Consider the following 17,146-nt stretch of genomic DNA (forward strand, 5'->3'; position numbering starts at 1 on the left):
GCAAGTTTCTTTTAGGAGGCTTTCTTAGAACAATTTAGTTATTAGAATATGGATGTCTTTGACTTGGGTAATTGAAGAATATCCTAAGCAGTGGGATAGGCTCTTCTGCACCCTACCCACCCCACTGTAAAATATAGATATATATTTTTAATAATATTAATATTAAGGCAGATGTCCAGGTTCTATAGATACAAAAGCCTTTCTGCATCATCTGTCAGTAGGGCTACAGAGAATGCAAAGTACATTTTATTGTGTAGTTACTGTTGAATAACAGCACATTTATTGATTTATGATGAAGACAAGTATTTATAATTTTGTCACTGTTGAAGTTTTGAGCCCTATTCAGTGCTGCCAGAAGGAGTATGCATTTTTTAAAAGGCTTTATCTTGAGACTCCACAGGAAGCTAGTGCTACTACAAAGCAATTTCCAAAACTTTTTGTAGTTTGGCATGGAATAAAATCCTTAACAAGCTGGGCACTACTCTGTCATTTGGACAATACCAATTCCTATTTATGAAGAGAGTTTTCTTCTTTGTTACTGGTGGGAATGAAGAATTTAAATGGTCAGCTTTTGCAGAGCAGACACAAAACCCAGCAGTGATACACTGGTCCTTGTGCCTGTTTTTTGATCAGATACCAAATCCATCTTTAGCTCTCCTGGTGTCAGAAAAAGGTGTTGTAGCCACATGAAATTATTTAAATATGCTCACGTATTTTTGAGCTTTGTGACTGTTAGGTATAATTTGTATCCCATAATTGACTTAAATGCCGTATCATGTACTTGTGACTGATTTGACAGGAAGGTGGTGGTGTATTCCTGGTGTCACTGACGTCTGTGCTGCTGTTCAGGATGGCATGACTTGCATCTCTCATGTTAAATACTTGAGAATCACAGTCTGGGACTCATGGAACCTCTGTGCCTGCCCTGATCTTAAAGGTCAATAGGAATAGCTGGCATTTAGCAATTCAGTGTATGGATTTGCAGGTTCCATGAATTAAGTATTTAAAATTATATAAGCACCCTCAGATTATATCTGTAAAAAGCAGCAGTCCCTACAGAGTTTTGAAGACTTTAAAAAAGCAGACCATTGTGGTGTTTATGATATTTAATTTCCCAATAGCATTGACAGCCTTCAAGTTGGATACTTAGCCCCACAAAGAACATTTCCTCTTCTTCTCAGAACAGAGAGGTGCAGAAAAGTGAGTGTGCTGGGTAGTGAGCTGCCTACACTAGCTGGGAAACAGTGTGAAGAATTACAGTGCTCTTTTGGATTCTAGTGCAGCCTGCACTGGTGGAAATGGAAAATTGATAGAGGTTTTTTGGTTGGGTTTTTTTGCGGGGGTAGGACAGGACTTGAGGACAGACAGTTTGAGATAGAAAGAGGAGGGTGCCTGAAGTGCAGTGGTAGAGACTTCTGGGTTTTACTTGTAGCCCTGGTAACAAATTGCTGGCTGACCTTCTACAAATAGCTCGGCAGTTCTGTGCTGCTCTGACACTTTCCCATTCAGTGCAACAGCCTCAGAGATGCTCCTTGCTTTGCAAAGCACTCAGAGAGCCATAGGTTACCATTTAGTGTTCACAGAATTTAACTCAGAACCTGGAATTGGTGCTTGCCACATCCATTTTCCTCTGAAGACTGCTAATCAGAGCCGGGTGATTTTGGCCAGGGCTTCAGGACAAAACCAGTTCTATTTTTCCTCCACCTGCCCTGGAGGGTGCTGTAAGTGAAGGAAGTGGGATGGGGTTTACTCCGCTTAAGGCAAGGCTGTAATGTGCTGGGAAAACATGGCTCCAGCAGCATTGCAGAGAATGGAGGGATGAAGGGTAACTAAGGGTAACATGGAGCATTTGAGATATTTATAAAAAAGTGAAATGCCTTTTCTTATTAAAGGAATGGTTGTGCATCATTAAAGGCATCAAAAGCAAAGTGGGAACATGCTTTGTGAATCAGGAGGAAGAGCAGTCCTTAGCAGTTGCTAATCTATTTATGTTCCAGTCATGCTCAGGGTCTGGCTTTGAGGTCTGCAGCTCTTGTAATTGCCTGGAATATGTCACTCTGCAGCAAGATTCATTGTTCTGCTCTCCCTGAGAGGAAAGCCGGGATTTTTAGCTGTAGGACTTTGCTTTCAGTCGAGCAGAGAGAGACATTCCCGTGCATTGTTTTGCTGAAACACTATTAATTATGGCTCCCATTATAAGCATGTCAGTTCTATGTGATCTAGGCAAAAATTGATGCATTTGGTGGGAAGCAGCCAGACCTTTATTTTGGGGATTATACATGAGGTTTAGGAGCCAAGTTTTGATCCCTGTTGATAGAAGTCCCTTAAACTTTCCAGAATCAGTAGGATACTTTTTTGGTTCCCTGATTTCTCAAAGGGTCAGAGACTTATTTTTTTTTTTCTTTCCCTTTTCTGTACTTCTTGCTGCCAGGCTTTCTTTGCTATTCCCCGAGCAACACTCAAAACATTTAGACATTAAGCTTCTCATTAAATTAGAGTGAAATCAGAGCTCCGTGTCTTGCAAAAAAGATTTAGAGGGGCAAGATTCGGCAGGGATTGAACACGTTTTCAGGAAGCAATATAAGATGTGGCTTCAAAAGGGCTTCCAGCCCAACCTCACCCCTGTTACTTTGCATGGGAACCTCTCTCCTCTCTGCCTTCCCTTGAAGAGAAGTGAGTGCTTTTTTTAAATAATGAAGAATTCCTGTAGCTTTCTTTCAAGTCCCCAAGGTATTGTTGACCGTGGGAATCTCTCGTATAGCTCCTATGGAAGTGGGAGCTTGGAGCATAGCCATGACACTTCCAAGCAGGAAAGCACACAAGCTCTAGGCAAAACTCTTCACTGGTGTTGGTAGACTGTGTGGAAAAGCCAATTTTTATTCTATAGATTTGTTTCTTTCATGAATGGCAATCTATGCTGACTTTTCCTCTCTGGGGGCTCAGAGTGGAGTTGCTGCTCAGTTTCAACTGAACATGAGATTTTTTTTAGTTCCAGATGCTGCTCCCTCTGCTTCTTTAATGCATGGCTGGATCAAATGGATTATATGCTGAAGGATCTCTAGAGTGGTGAGCTGTGAAGAAAATGTCTTTAACATGACTGTCAGAAGGTAGGTGTCCCCACGCAGGGCTACTTTGGTGCTTCGCAATCTGGAACAGCTCTTGTCTTACTCCAGTATGCACTTGTGAGTTGGTTCAGGAAGTTCAAGTCCTCCTGGATTCACTGACATCCGTTTCTAAAAGGTGAAAACTGCAACAGTAACATAAGATGGATGTTTGGTTGCAGCTTTTTCAATAACACAGAAATGGCCTAATGAACCAGACTTTGTCCAAAAGGTCACAGATGCTTGTCCCTGTAACTTGTGAGGACATGCCAGAAGCACCTCAGGTTCTTAAGGTGTGCAGCTCATACAGATAACTGCTCTAAATGAGTTGTGGATGACCCCCTTTTAACCTCTGAATTCAAAGAAGTCCAAAAGGATAATGAAGAAAATGAATTTAGAAATTGGTCTTGGACAGAGACCAAACATGAAAAATTTTGCCTGGAATATTTTTGATGATAATCTAGAAAGATATGCAGTATTTTCCAGACAAAAGATGAAGCTCTGATGTGTTTCTCTCCAAACTCATCTCCAAACAATCTGGCAGTCTCATGGTTACAAGAGAACAGAACATTTAGATAGTCGATTGCAGTGTGCATAAAGAACTCTCTGGTTCTTCCACAGTGTCCACAGAATTTGGTTTCTTCCTGTTTTTTTTCTTCCTAATGAACAAACATGTTACAATACCAATACCTCTGAGCATGCTTAAGTTTATTCCATTCACAATCAAATGAGATGAGCTACTGTTTTGCTCTAAGACAAGATCTACAAACACAAGAATCTGTGCAAAAAAATCAAGAAGCTGATGGGTGTTGTACAAGCTCTTTTGGTTTCTTGACCTCATACAACTATGGCAAGAAAAAAAAGCCTCTTGGTAATTCCCCATGAAAGGCATTTAAATGCTTTTGTTAATCCACCTGCAAGCATGCAGGCTTAGAAATAAGTACTGCTGTACTTGGGTGGAATCATCTGGTGACAGCAGCCCCTAGGGCTGAGTCCTCTCATCAGCTCTGAGTTCTTCTGTGTGACCCCAAACTGGGGTATATTTTTCTGGAATCAGATTTGTCAAAGGATCCTGTTTCCATTTAGAAGCAGAAATAAGTAGCAGCTTCTTGTGGACTTCAGTTTCTCTTGGCTTCACTCATCTTCAGTTTGCATTTTTTTTTAATTTTTTTTTCTTTTTTTGGTCTGTTGACCTCCACAGATGTTTCCCTGTGTCTGTAATTTGAAATTATTAGTCAGTTTTATTGCAGGGGGTATTAACTTTATTCCTGCTGTCTAAACCCTTCCTGCAGGAACTTTTTGGATGTTCTCATTGAAGGATTTGCTGTGGGTTGCTACGCTCATATAGAGCAAAGTGGTGCAACGTTTGAGCACTCTGCCTAATTTCTAATCAGTTCTCATACTGAACATGAAACGCCATAGCCTGCTAGCAGCATCATGTCAAGTGCAGTACTAATGTGTAAAAACAATCTTTGTTTTCTGGTGCTTCCTTTAAAAAAAAAAGTCATGGAGAACTATTGTTCTAGCAAAGCTGCACAAAAGATTTTGCTCTTACTGCAAAATGGAGGTGTCAGAAGAGGGAAATGAACTTCAGAGTGGTTCACCCAATCCAATGTTTTTAAACTTGATTGGCCTTTTTGTAAAAGGATCAGAAATGTCCTTGCCCCATGGTGCTGGAGTTGGACAAGCAGCCTGTTTACTTGTGTCCCTGTAGCAGTTCTGAGATTATTGCTGCCAGCAGGATAATGTCCTCTTTACCAGGTAAAGGGAATAACTGGGGAATTATCAAGGGGATCCAGCACTCCTTGTTCTCCTTCTCTTTCAATAGCATCATTCCATTGGTGATGGAAAAGGTTAGCACATGGGAAAATCATGAAACAGACTGTCAAGAGCAGTAACAGTGTGAGACAGTGAAAACCAGTTTCAAGATACTGTCAAGAGCCTGGGGAAGTTTTCTGGGAAGGGAATTGAAGCTGACCCAAGAGAAGTCTGGACTATTAAGCTAATTATACTGTCATGAGGTTTTTGAAAGCAAAGATGGAGCTCCATTAGCATGTTGGCTTCATGGCAAGTGAGAGCTGGCTGGAGCCTGTTCATCTGAATGTATTTTTGGGATGAATTAGAGTCTAAAAGCCTGTGGGTTTTGTTGAAAAATTACATTTTGAAAGAAGCAAGTTGGCTGCTAGGATTCAGAATCACAACAGAGCCAAAATAAGCTTCATATTTCTTAACCCCCATGTCACTGTGAGGTCCAAATTATCCCAGGTGATAGGCAAATGCACAAGGATGGAGCACTGTGAGCTGCCAGGTTTTCATGAGAAGGGGTCAAAGGAAAATAAACCATAGTTATCCATTATATAAATATATGGCAGGTATGAAAAAGTCAGAGCTGTTCAAACCTGATAATGTTTGTGAGGAGAGGCAATAAGAATGGGAAAAAGAGGTAGGGATATGAGTTAACTGAAAACTCAGACTGTGACTTCAGCATTTGGCACAAGTCAGCAGAATAAATAAAGCACAGAGATGCTGGGGGGCAGGGAAAGAGACGTGTCCAGAGCAGCATAAACAGTGAGTCTTGAGCCAGGGTACTGTGCATTGTGTTAGCAGGCATCAAGTTGGGTTTGTGGGAAAGATGGATAACAGCAAAACAGACTAAAGGAATAAAGGCAACCAAAAGATTGTGCTCCAGTCATTTTTGTATCCTGGTGTGAATCAGATGCAGCTCCAGGGGACTTCATTCAAGCATGAATACTGACCTAATGCTAGGAGAAAAATGGGCTTTCTTTTTATTAGAAAAGATGCAGATTAGATAAAATTGTGATTTATGTCATTCTGAGCATGTGGGGAGCTGGTGTCGAGGGCTGAGAAACCAGTATATTGCAAAGGCTCAAGGAAAAAAAGAACTGGATCCTGAGGGACTGATTATTCTCTTCTGATATAAAATGATCATTAGGAAATAGAAACTTATTAAAATTAGATAGTAAATACAATTTTGGGCAGTTTATAGCTAACAGTGCTCAAGGCCTACTTCATGTCAGTGTGAATGAGCACAATAATGAGCCTAAACATCTCAGTTTCTCTAATGCTGTATTGTAGCAGCTCTGGGTAGCTCAAACAAGTGCCAGGCTTCCTCCAGCACCCAGGTTCTTTTTCCAGATACTGCTGGCCTCTTCAGCTGGGAAAGGTTTTACATGTCCTTGTCAAAAGCTGCTCTGAGTGTTGGTGAAGTTCTGCTTCCAGGGTGGTTGGACAAAGAGCAGCAGGGAGGGATGAAGGGGGTTAAATACCTGGGCAGATACTGCAGTGATCCATAAGATGAGGAAGAATATAGTGCCCTTATGTGGCTTATCAGCCTTACAGGGGTTCCTCTCATGTGGCTCCTGCCTCTTCCCTCAGGAAACCTGAGGGATCTCATTTCTTATAATTCTTTATTCTGTATGATTCAATCAGGGGATGTCTAGTTCCTCCTAAAGAAAGAAAACAACTGTATGGTTTAACCCTTTCTAGGCAGGAAAAGCCTGTGCAGATCAAATAACAGTCTAAAATTGTTTCACTGTTCCACTTTCTGTTTAAAAAAAAAAAATTAGTTAAAAAAAAAAAGTTTTTTGTTTACCACAGAGGACATCAAGGACTGATATCCCCCTCTAGAGTTCCTGGAATTCCTTGTGAAAATTTCCCAATCATATAATCTTGCACCAAGAACCTTGAAAATGAAGCCTCTGAAGCTGTGTCAGGATGCCTCGGTCTGCGGTTTTGTGAACATTTCTTATTATCTCAAGTGTTGAATTCAGAAATTGTACTGCTACAATGGTAGGTCATTGTGACAGGGGGATGAAACCAAGTTTAAAGTTGTCATGATGCAAAAGTAATTGCATGACTTGTTAGTGAAACTTTTAAAAAAAGAACATTATAGAGAAAAATGTAGCTAAAATTCTTATGATGGGCAGAACTCTGAACTTACTGGGTAAGTTATCCATGCAGAATGTATTTGACTACTAAATATTATTCATTGGGTGAGTGTATTTGCTTATTATGTATCATAAACATATTTTAAATAAGGGATTTAAAAAATTTAAGCAAGATCTATTTCCTGGTTTTTTACTGACAATTGTGTCTAAATCTCATGGTTACTGTCAGAAATAGAAAACTTCACTACTGTTTTAAAGCCTATGTTCATTAGTTTGCTCAAATAACAAAAAGTAGATATGAAGTAAAAACCTATAACTGACATTTTTGAGAAGCTGGAGGTCATTTTGCTTTGCTGCAGGGCTGTGCAAATGGTTATATGCTTGTCAGTTAAACTGGTTTGGGGTTTTTTTACCCTTTCTGGGCACCCAGCCAGCCTGACTTACAAAACTGCAATTATCATGATTGTTAGGAATAGTTCCACTTCTTCCCTTGGATTTCTTCTGCCTTGCTTCTTTTCTTCTTTGAGGAAGTCTTAAATTTTCCTGTCAGTTCTAAGGAGACCCTGATTTTCCCCTTAGGGGTTCCCACAGAGACACAGAGTCACAGAGGCCCTCCAGCTCCCTGATAAATGTAATCCTACCAGAGGCAGCAACAAGCCAGAGTTTCACTCCACAGGATCAAATCCCCAACCTACAAAGCCAAGTCTTGCTGCTGGGAGACCCACAGTGCTCTGGCTTTTTTCTATTTTATAGTTCATAACAGAATTCCTAAATATATTTTGAATTTGAAGGCTGAGAGGCTTTGGCATTTGCATCATTCCTCATTTATGACCGCGCTGCTTCTGCACTGGCAGTTGGTCAGTGAACGCTTCTAAGGTATTCTGATGCTCCTCCAAAAAACATGAATCAAAGAGAAAGAGCTGGCAGCAGATGTTGGCCACCAGCAGCCTTTGGGCTGCAAGTGCCACGGTCTGAGGACACCCTGGGGTAGGGCAGCCCTTACTGCAGTCTTGCCCCATGTTCTCCAGAAGGAAAGAGCCACTTCTTCTTTCAGGCTCCTTTTCACATCTAGGATGTAGGTGTGGATGGCTTTAGCTATCAGGGAGAGAACGTGGAAGGTGAGGTTTTGTGTTGTTGGTGTGAGCCAGGATCAAGCCTGTGAGGTGTTGATAGTGCCTTGATCTGGTGGGGAAAGTGGGAAAGTCTGTAACTTGAGCAGTGCTGCACTCTGCTCTTTTATCATCAGTGATTTGCAGGGTCAAGCGTGGCAGCAGTCCAGGCACGGGTGTTCCTCAAACAGAACTCCTGCTGTGCCCGATAGGAACAGCAGATGCAGAGGATGCTTAATCTTGGCTGTCATCCCTGTGGAGGAGCCGTGCCTCTTTCCTGTGTCACACGTGCATTTGGGCTGGGATGCTCTGATTCTCCTTCATCCTCCATGCCAGAGGTTTCAGTTTGAGGTGGGGGCCTGGAGGGGAAATCCAGCGCTTATCTCACTCGTACCTTGTGCTGCCAGGCTGCTGTGCCTCAGTGATAACACACCTCTGGCTGCCGGCGCTGCTGCTCTTCATCAGGAGGAACTTAGAGGAGCTTTGGAAAGTCAGAGATGGGGAAATAATGATGGTGTGTTTGGTTGTTGTATAGTGCCAGGTACTGTCCATCAGAAACTTCCTGTGTTCAAACCATCTTCCTGGGATACAAAACTCTGCTGAGGATTTTGGAAGTCGCATTTATTTTCAGCCAACCAAACCATGTCAGGAACTTCTGGACAATTTTTATAGGACTCATTTAATTATTTTATACGTATTAGCACTACAGACTGCTGTATTGCTTAGAATCACAGGGCATCCTGAGTTGGAAGGGACCCACAAGGATCACAAATTCCAACTTCTGGCCCTGCACAGGACATCCCAGGAGTCACACCATGTGCCTGAGAGCATTGTCCAAACGCTTTTTGAACTCTGTCAGGCTGGTGCTGTGACCACTTCCCTGGGGAGCCTGTTCCAGTGCCCAGCCATCCTCTGGGGGAAAAGCCTTTTTCTAATACCCAAACTAAATCTCCCCTGGCACAACTTCAGGTCATTCCCTCAGGTCCTGTCCCAGCTCAGTGGCAAAACTGTAGTTTTAATGCCTGTGTGTCTAGAACTGTCTAGAAGGAGATGTGCCACGTCTCTTGTTCAGTGACTTTTGTTCCCAAAGCATTAACTAACCATGTCAGCCTTGGGTTGGAAGCAGCCTGCTGTTAGGAAGTGCAGTGAGGGAGCTGTATGGCATTTTAAATGTAGGCTAACCACAGATTTCCAGAAACTCCTCACTTATTTTCAGGTTTTGAGGTACCTCATTAATATCATTCTAGCACACCTACTGCTTTTTCTTTCCCTTATTGAAAAGTGTGTTTTCAACCAATAATGTTTAAACTGTTTAATGTCTGTGAAAAATGTTTGCTGATCTAACCTGCTAAACCTGCAGCAGAATGTAAAAGAATTTAATGAATGTGAAAAAGTACATTTGCCTTCCTCTGAATGGCTGGTGTGATCATGGGGATATCCATTGTAGGGGAACCTGAAGTCACAGGGGGCTGTATTTTTTTCAAGTATCAAATGCAGTAGCCTATCTTCTTCTGCCAGGACCTTTCAGAATGATCAGGGATCTGAATTATTTTTCAAGGGTTTATTCTGAGAGTGGGTTGTGAGAGGTTTCCAAAATTCCTGCTTTACATCACTAGGATTAACAATTTGCAAAGATCCTCTTTTGAAGGCATTGGAACCAATTCTGCTGCCCCACAGACTATTATCAATTTCTTCAGATGTTTATGATTCCAGGGCAAACTAAATATGTTCTTATGAGCTGAAAGAGGTTATCCAAAATGTCCAAAAGATCATGGAATTTTTGCCCCTGGCTCCTCCATCAGACTGGCTAGTGTGGTTTATTTTGCTTCAAGAAAATTGATGTCAAGACCTGACCTCTTTCTTTCTCTTCCCTTGGATGCATGCAATTTTCTGCCAACATGTAATTCCTTCAGAAATACTAACAAATGAAAGTGTGACTTCAGTTATTCTTAGGTATGGCATAATGCTGTCTTCAGAAATCCTTCTGTGGGTGTGACAGCCCAGCTCTTGATACAACCAAGTTAAAATTGCAGACCCTTATTTTGACATGATTGGTCCTGAGAAGCCTATGGAAAACTTCCAGTGGCCATGGTGGCTTCCCTTTATTTTTTTATTTTGATCCCCTTGATACAAGGGGTCACTCAGTTTATGAACTCCCAGCTTTGCACTGTTTTAATTTTGTTAACTGCTATTTAGCATCCAAAATAATGCTTCCAGCATGTACATTCTGGGTTTATCAAGTTTCCAGCTTAAATCCCCACCCATCTTTCTGAGCATAAAGGCAGAAGAGGTGGGTGTGTGTGTGTGTACAGTGGAGAGAAGGAAAGAAATATGGGGCCATTACATTTTTTGACATTTGAATATGGAAAGAAAACTGTATCATTTTATCACTTTTACTTTACATCACATAGTCCAAGTATGATTTGTGTTTGTTTTGCTTATTCCTGGCATAGCAGGAGGTTTTAGGTTTGTTTTGGTTTTTTTAGTAATATTGTTTGGTTAAAGATCTCAACCCACCTTGGCAAGCTCAGTGAATCCAAGAACTTTGTACTGTTAAGAAGCAGCATCTTATTTCACAGAAGTTGCTACTGTCAGCAGCTGGTTTACTCAGCACGGGATTTTGGGGGTGGCCTGAGCGAGTGCCTTTTCCTACTGAGATAAATCATATAGTTTGGTCTGGCAGTCAGATTATTTTGCTGGAGAGGGTTATGAGTCTTGGAAAGCAGCATTGAGGAAATACTGGTTTATTAGAACATCATGAGTTGACTCTGCAGAGTTGCACTGCTGCTCTATACTGAGTGTTTAGTCAGTCATACCCAGACGATGTGGTACAGATGAGTTACATTGGCTCCAAAGGCTCACACTACCCGCTTCTTCTTGGTAGTCTATGTGGTTCTGCTTCAGTATGACTGCTGCATGGCTGCTCAGCTTCATTGATTGAGGCAGAATTTGGAAGAAAATGTGAAATTTAAAGGAGTTGCTGAGGCCAAAGCAATGTTTCAGGTATAAGGCACAAATTTGTTTTGGTTAAGCATTGTAATCCTACAGGAAATAAATTTCTTCTTTGAATTAATAACTTTTCTTTATGTTTTATCAAGGCAGGGTAAAAGATGAGCCCAGTTTTACTGAAATGAGCTGAGCTCACTTGTTGACTTGAGCTGTCCTGATGAGTGCTCTGGGCTTTGGTACCATCCAGCAGAAGTTGGGTTCTCAAAGACTAAAAGCCTGTAATGATCCAGACCCTGATGCCCCTACAGTCCAAACCAGCGAGGAAGTTTCTGATGATGACTGCAGAGTTGGAAAATGGATGCAAGTTGGTGTTTGTTTTTGCAGCAAGGCAGAAGCTGGAAGTAACCTCTGGCAGTCATCTGGTGCCACCCACCCCTCCTCAAGCTGGACCACCATGAGCTACCCAGGACCATCTTCAGAGGTTTGAGTACCTCCAATGCTGGAGACTCCACAGCTCTCTCTAGGCAACCTGTGCCAGTGCTCAAATCAGCTTGACATCAATGAAGTGTTCCCTGCTTTTCAGAGGGAGCCTTCTGTGTTTCAGGGTGTGCCCACTGCTCCAGTGCTGGGCACCACAGGACAGAGCCTGGCTCCATCCTCTTTGCACTGCCCACTGGGTGTTTAAGTGCTTTGATGAGATCCTGCCCAAGCCTTCCCTTCTCTGCATTGTCCTTCCAGGAGGTATCAGGGTGGCTGAAGTCCCCTATGAAGACCAGGGCCTGAGACTCAAAACCTGGGTTTAGACACAGGTACTGATGATGTCCTCCAGACTCTGTGGAACAGGTATACATCCATCTGGTGTTCTTGTCAACCACAGCTCTTCAGAACTGAGCACAATAAGAATGACAACTTTAGGGAGAATAGCTGCCACTCCTCTACTTCTTTCTGTAGTTCTTTTTACTTACTATACACTGGTTATTTGTTGGTTTCTAATTCCGCTTATTTGTTGTAATTTTCCCTGTGCAGGAGGGATGAGGAGGACCAGAATTTCATCACCATCTTCTCATTTTGCATCACACTTCAGTATCTTATAATCAAACTGCTTTTCATCCTGTGAGTACCTCAAGAGCTAATTATATTTGGAGTTTGTTTGTTAGGAAGCTTGGTGCAGAGGGCTGTGAGTGAAGTATTTTCTAGAGGAATCCCAGGGGCAGTACAAGGCAGGACCATGGTGATCCTGTACTATACAGGTGCTCTCCTTTTCTTTCCTTGGAAAGGAAAATTCACCACTGTGCCAATCTCCAGTAGAACTGAGCTCTGGTGCTCCATGACTGGAGGTTCCCAACTCTGATTCTGCTGCAAGCTCTGTAACAGTCTGTGTTGACAGCTACTGGCAGTTCCTTAGGATGGAAAATCATGTGGCAAACTGTAATTGAGTTGAAGCATTTCTTCCCTCCTACTCTCTCCTCATACTCTCAGAAGCACACTTGTCATGTCCCAGATGAATGTGAAAGTGCCTTAACTTCCAGCAACAAACCTAGGTAGAGCATTGGCTCCATTTATTGAAGTAAATTTTACCTGTCCATTTGGCCAGAAATGTTTTAGTTGCTGCCTCATTCCCTAACTGGTTGAAGTCCTACTTTATCCACTGTTTGAGAAAAGTATGAACTCTTATCAGTGTAACGTTAAGCAAGTTATAGCTCAGTATTATGTGTTTTCTCTATTATTTTCAAGTACCCCTGACTTTAGGAAATGAATCCCACCTAAACAGGTAATTTAATTATCCTGAACCTATTTTCCGTAACAATAATGGTGCAACTTCTGAGTTAACAGGGAAGTGTCTCTTAGCAATGTAATCCAGTAGAGGATTTGCTCAGAGGAACTGTTTCAAATCCTGGATTTGTGCAAATTAGGGAGTGTGAGTACAGAAAAATTCTACAGGCAGGTTTTGATCTTCAGATTACCCCAAAATGTTGTAGGTTAGCTTACCCAGTGTTAAGACCTTGCTGATTTTTGCTGAAAGTAATGCATCAGCAGAAGGTGTGATTAAGTGCAGACAGGTGGCTTTCAAACAGCTCCAAGTACCTTCACCACATTGGGTCTCTGCTACTCTTTGCTCATCTGGAGAAAAGTGGTCTTATTTACTTCCAGAAATAAAGACAGAACTTCCACGGGGAAAGCCTTAGTGGTTAGCGCAGTCCACTGGCCAATGCTCATCAGTTTGCTGTTTCAGGTATGGGCTCTTGCCTACTTCAGAAAGAGAACTCAAACGTCATGGAAGGACTCCTACACTGCATTATCAAGGTTCCTGTGCTACTTTTAAATTTCAGCACCAACACAGCCAGTTGTCTCACAGATTGTCTCTATGTTCTATAACTAATTAAGCAAATTGTGTAGTAGCGATTACAATCAGGATAACTGATAGTCTTGACAGGAGAGATGCAGGGGTCAGGAATGAGAAGGGTAAAAGTAGTTGAATTTTATATTCCAGTACCATTACTCCTAACTCTAATAGCCATTGACTAGACTCTGGTACCCAAACAGGAGATTTGCCTTCATCCCCGAAGGAGGAAAAACCAGGAAACTTTTATATTTAAAAAAACCACCCAAAACAGCCCTATGAAAGTTCTCTTTGCAGTCATTTAGAAAGATTCTGTTTCTAAGCTCTTGCATTACATGTGGGTTTAACAATTTGTGCTGCTCCAAAATGCTCCAGATTCATGCTGGAATTAACACAGAAGAGCCATTTTGAAGTACCACTACTTCTGGGAGGCTGTGACCCTGAACCTGGAGTCTCTTCTGTGAAGAAAAGCCTTGAAAACACTCATTCAAAAATGTCTTTAGTCAGTTTTTATGATCTCTCAGGTTTTCTTATGAGAGGTCTATAACCTTCCTGTCTTTATTATGGCTTTGCAGAGACTGAACTAGACTTGACTGTAACCTTCACACACAGCAAAAGATATTTACTGATCCATACTGAGAAGAAGGGGACAGTATTTTCCTGAAGAAACAATATTCCTGTAGTCCAATGTACGGACAAAAGATGTGTACTATTTATGCATGAGAACATAATTTGTTAATAGTGTCAAGTTAGTTACTGACAGTGCACAGGAAGCAGCCTGAATGACTTTTTCCAGTCAGGCAGGAATTTAAACAGTCAATAAATTATTCACATTTTGTCATGCAAACTGTGGGCAGCGTAACAGCCTGACAGCAACACAAAAAAAAAATGAATGAAGTAGAATTATTTTTTCAGTTGAATTGCCTGTATCTTCAACTGACTTAATTTTAAATGTCTTCACTGTAGCAGTTCTTTCATGTTTAAAGAAAGCATAACTAATTCCCCAGCTGTTACATATTATATATATATAAATATATATATGCACACATACATATATATGTATGTATATATGTACACTATGGCCTCAGAGGTGCCAGAAAAGTGATCTTTATATAGACAGGAATTGAACTCCAAGAGGCTGAACATTACCTTCACCTATGAGTTGTGCATCTCTTCTTTTTATTTTCACTAAAATCAAATTCAACCAAGGAATTAATTCTAACTTAACCCCCATTATTATAAGGAAAACAGTCTTATTTAAGAGATTGTAAAAAAAACATTTACTGAACATTAGTTTGAACTCTAACAAAATAATTAAAAGCAGAATGACTCCCTATGTCTTCTTTCCCCATTTACTTCCTGGAAGAGAAAGCTTCTATAAAATTTACATCAATAAATTAATATTCAACTTTTAATTTGAAGGAAATGAAGATAATTTTAAACAAAATAATACAAATATTAAAGTCTCTAAGTAACAAGATTTGTTTCAGGAACTTGAAAATTAGAATGGAAGTGTCTTTGAAAAAGACAACTCTGTGCAAGAGCCACATTTAGAATGTGTTAAGAAATATTAGTTTTATTTAACCAGTTTTCACAGCTGAATATTTATTCTATAAAAACTTTACAGATTGTACAGTTTATATATAGTTCAAACTACTAGAACAAAGAAGTAGGTCCCACAGATGCAAAAATACTGTACCAATCCAAGGTAAAGGCAGATTTACACACTGTACAGCTCTCCACTGGGAAGGGGAGGTGGGTCAGTTCCAAGTAAAAAGTTCAAAACTGTACAAAAATAAGGTTTGATTTCTTTTTCATTCTTCAGAATACATTCAATAAGATTGCAAGCACAGATACCCAAGTAATAATAGATATCTGCAGTCAGGAATCAATAACCACTCCTGAAAGGAATGCAAAATAGGTCTATTTACACAGGGCACTCTTTTACACCATACTGCATATAGTGTATATTTCAAATAATAAAAAAAGCATAGACAAAGAACATTAAACATCTAATATAAGGTAGTTTTTTTTAAAAGTTTTTTTTTTTTTTTTTACTTAATAGTGTGCCAAAAGAAATTTAACTTATTAAATAATATATTCTAAGTGAACCTAAAATTTATGAACATAAAATGCATTTTTGGTGTAATACATCAATTAAATCAGCAAATATGAAAAAAAAAAAGAACAAAAAACAAAACCCAAACTGTATATAAAGTAGTATTTTCACCCAGCAACAGAAGCACTTACGTAGTTATTAAAAAAAACCCCAATAAAATAAACGAACAAACAAAAAACCCCAAACAAACAAACAAACAAAAAAAACCAACTTAGAGAGGCTTTTTAAAAACCCACTAAAACTAACTTATAACTTAGGATATTCATACATAAGATATTCAGTGATTCACTAATACTGCAAAACAAGCTTTATTGTGTTGTTTTTTTCTCCTTCCCCCTTCCATTTCCCTCTGGCTCTCCCTCATTCCCTTTCCCTAAGAGACAGTGGTTTCTTCATGCTGTCTAGGTAAGAATCAGACATACTCCTGTGCCCCTTCCTCCCACCCCTCTATACCTCCCCCCCAAAAAATACCAGAGTGTTTCCTTAGCATTAATCCTGAGCACACTCTCTTTTTGGGGATATATGTTATTTAGGCATAATAGGGCTTAGTTACCCCAACCTTTCAGAATGTTCCATTACTTGAGGTATTTCAACCTTCTTCTGAGACAATGCCTTTTCTCTAAGCTGACTCATTGGGCAGAGAAAGCAAGGGCTGGCTAATACCCGTTTCAATTCTGTATTCTCATGAAAAAGAAAAGCATTATTCCAGACTTCCCTGCCACACAGAAAATAATGCAACACCATTCACTTTTTAATTAATTCTCTATTTGATACAGTACTAGCCAAAGATAACAAAAACTAGAGCTTTTAAAGAGATGTTTGGTAGTGCACTCTATCATTTTTTACCTTGTGTGTGTGTGTGTCTACATACACACTCTCACACATATTACATTTTTTATATATATATATATAAAAGACATATATAGATATATACACATACACTTGGTGTGTGTATATATCTGCATGTAACAATCAGGGAGAAAGGAGTTTTGTTCAAATTTAAGAGATACAGTACTTTAATACCCCTTGACAATAGAAGGGGAGGGGGTTGTGTGTCCACTCCTGTTCCCAAGCTGAGCAAGGGGTTAGTTTATATAAGGTTTTTATAAATGGGCATATTTTGCTTGCCCTGCTGTCCAAGAAGTACAATTCCAGTGTCATGGGCATCTCTTCAGAACTCATCAATTCTGTTCTGCAGATATTTTAACATTGAGTCCATCCCTTGTGCTGAGCCCCAGATTTTCTTCAGAACTTCACACTCCTTTTCATTTGCTTGTTCCAAGTCCACTTTCATGATGTTACGTACTAAAGCTTTGGATTCTTCAAGTACCTAGGCCAAAATTAAAAAAGGAGGAGTTGGGTTAGTACTGCCTGAGAACTGAGTGCCCCATGTGCTTCTATGGGCATGTAACAACTTTATATGGACAAATCCTGGAGCTGATTATCAACTCGAGCTTATCAATGCATGGACATAAATATGACTGTAAGAAATGTTTCTCATACTCATCTTCCTTATGGCATCCCACAAAATTTTCTTTACCTTATACCAGCAGAATTTAAAAGTGAACGAAAGTGTGAAAATAACTAAAACCATAAAATAACCATGAAAAAATATATAT

At 40.3% G+C, this 17,146-nt stretch overlaps 1 protein-coding gene and 1 long non-coding RNA gene across 4 annotated transcripts in view; one reads left to right on the forward strand and one right to left on the reverse strand.

Annotated features, from left to right (window-relative positions):
* Nucleotides 1–2,993: 2,993 nt before the first annotated feature.
* Nucleotides 2,994–14,424, forward strand: LOC117243911. Its single transcript, XR_004495982.1, has 3 exons — nt 2,994–3,107; nt 11,217–12,180; nt 13,301–14,424. It is a non-coding gene; the product is annotated as an uncharacterized LOC117243911 (long non-coding RNA).
* A 381-nt stretch (nt 14,425–14,805) lies between these two features.
* Nucleotides 14,806–17,146, reverse strand: part of CDYL (chromodomain Y like) — a 106,128-nt gene continuing 103,787 nt past the window's right edge. For all 3 annotated transcript variants that reach the window (XM_015619039.2, XM_015619038.2, XM_033512096.1), the window contains one exon: nt 14,806–16,857. In XM_015619039.2, coding sequence (XP_015474525.1) covers nt 16,699–16,857 — 159 coding nt within the window. In that variant the 3' untranslated portion in view covers nt 14,806–16,698. The remainder of the gene's footprint in view (nt 16,858–17,146) is intronic.

This window comes from Parus major, chromosome 2 (assembly GCF_001522545.3).
Source record: "Parus major isolate Abel chromosome 2, Parus_major1.1, whole genome shotgun sequence".
Classification (NCBI taxonomy): domain Eukaryota; kingdom Metazoa; phylum Chordata; class Aves; order Passeriformes; family Paridae; genus Parus; species Parus major.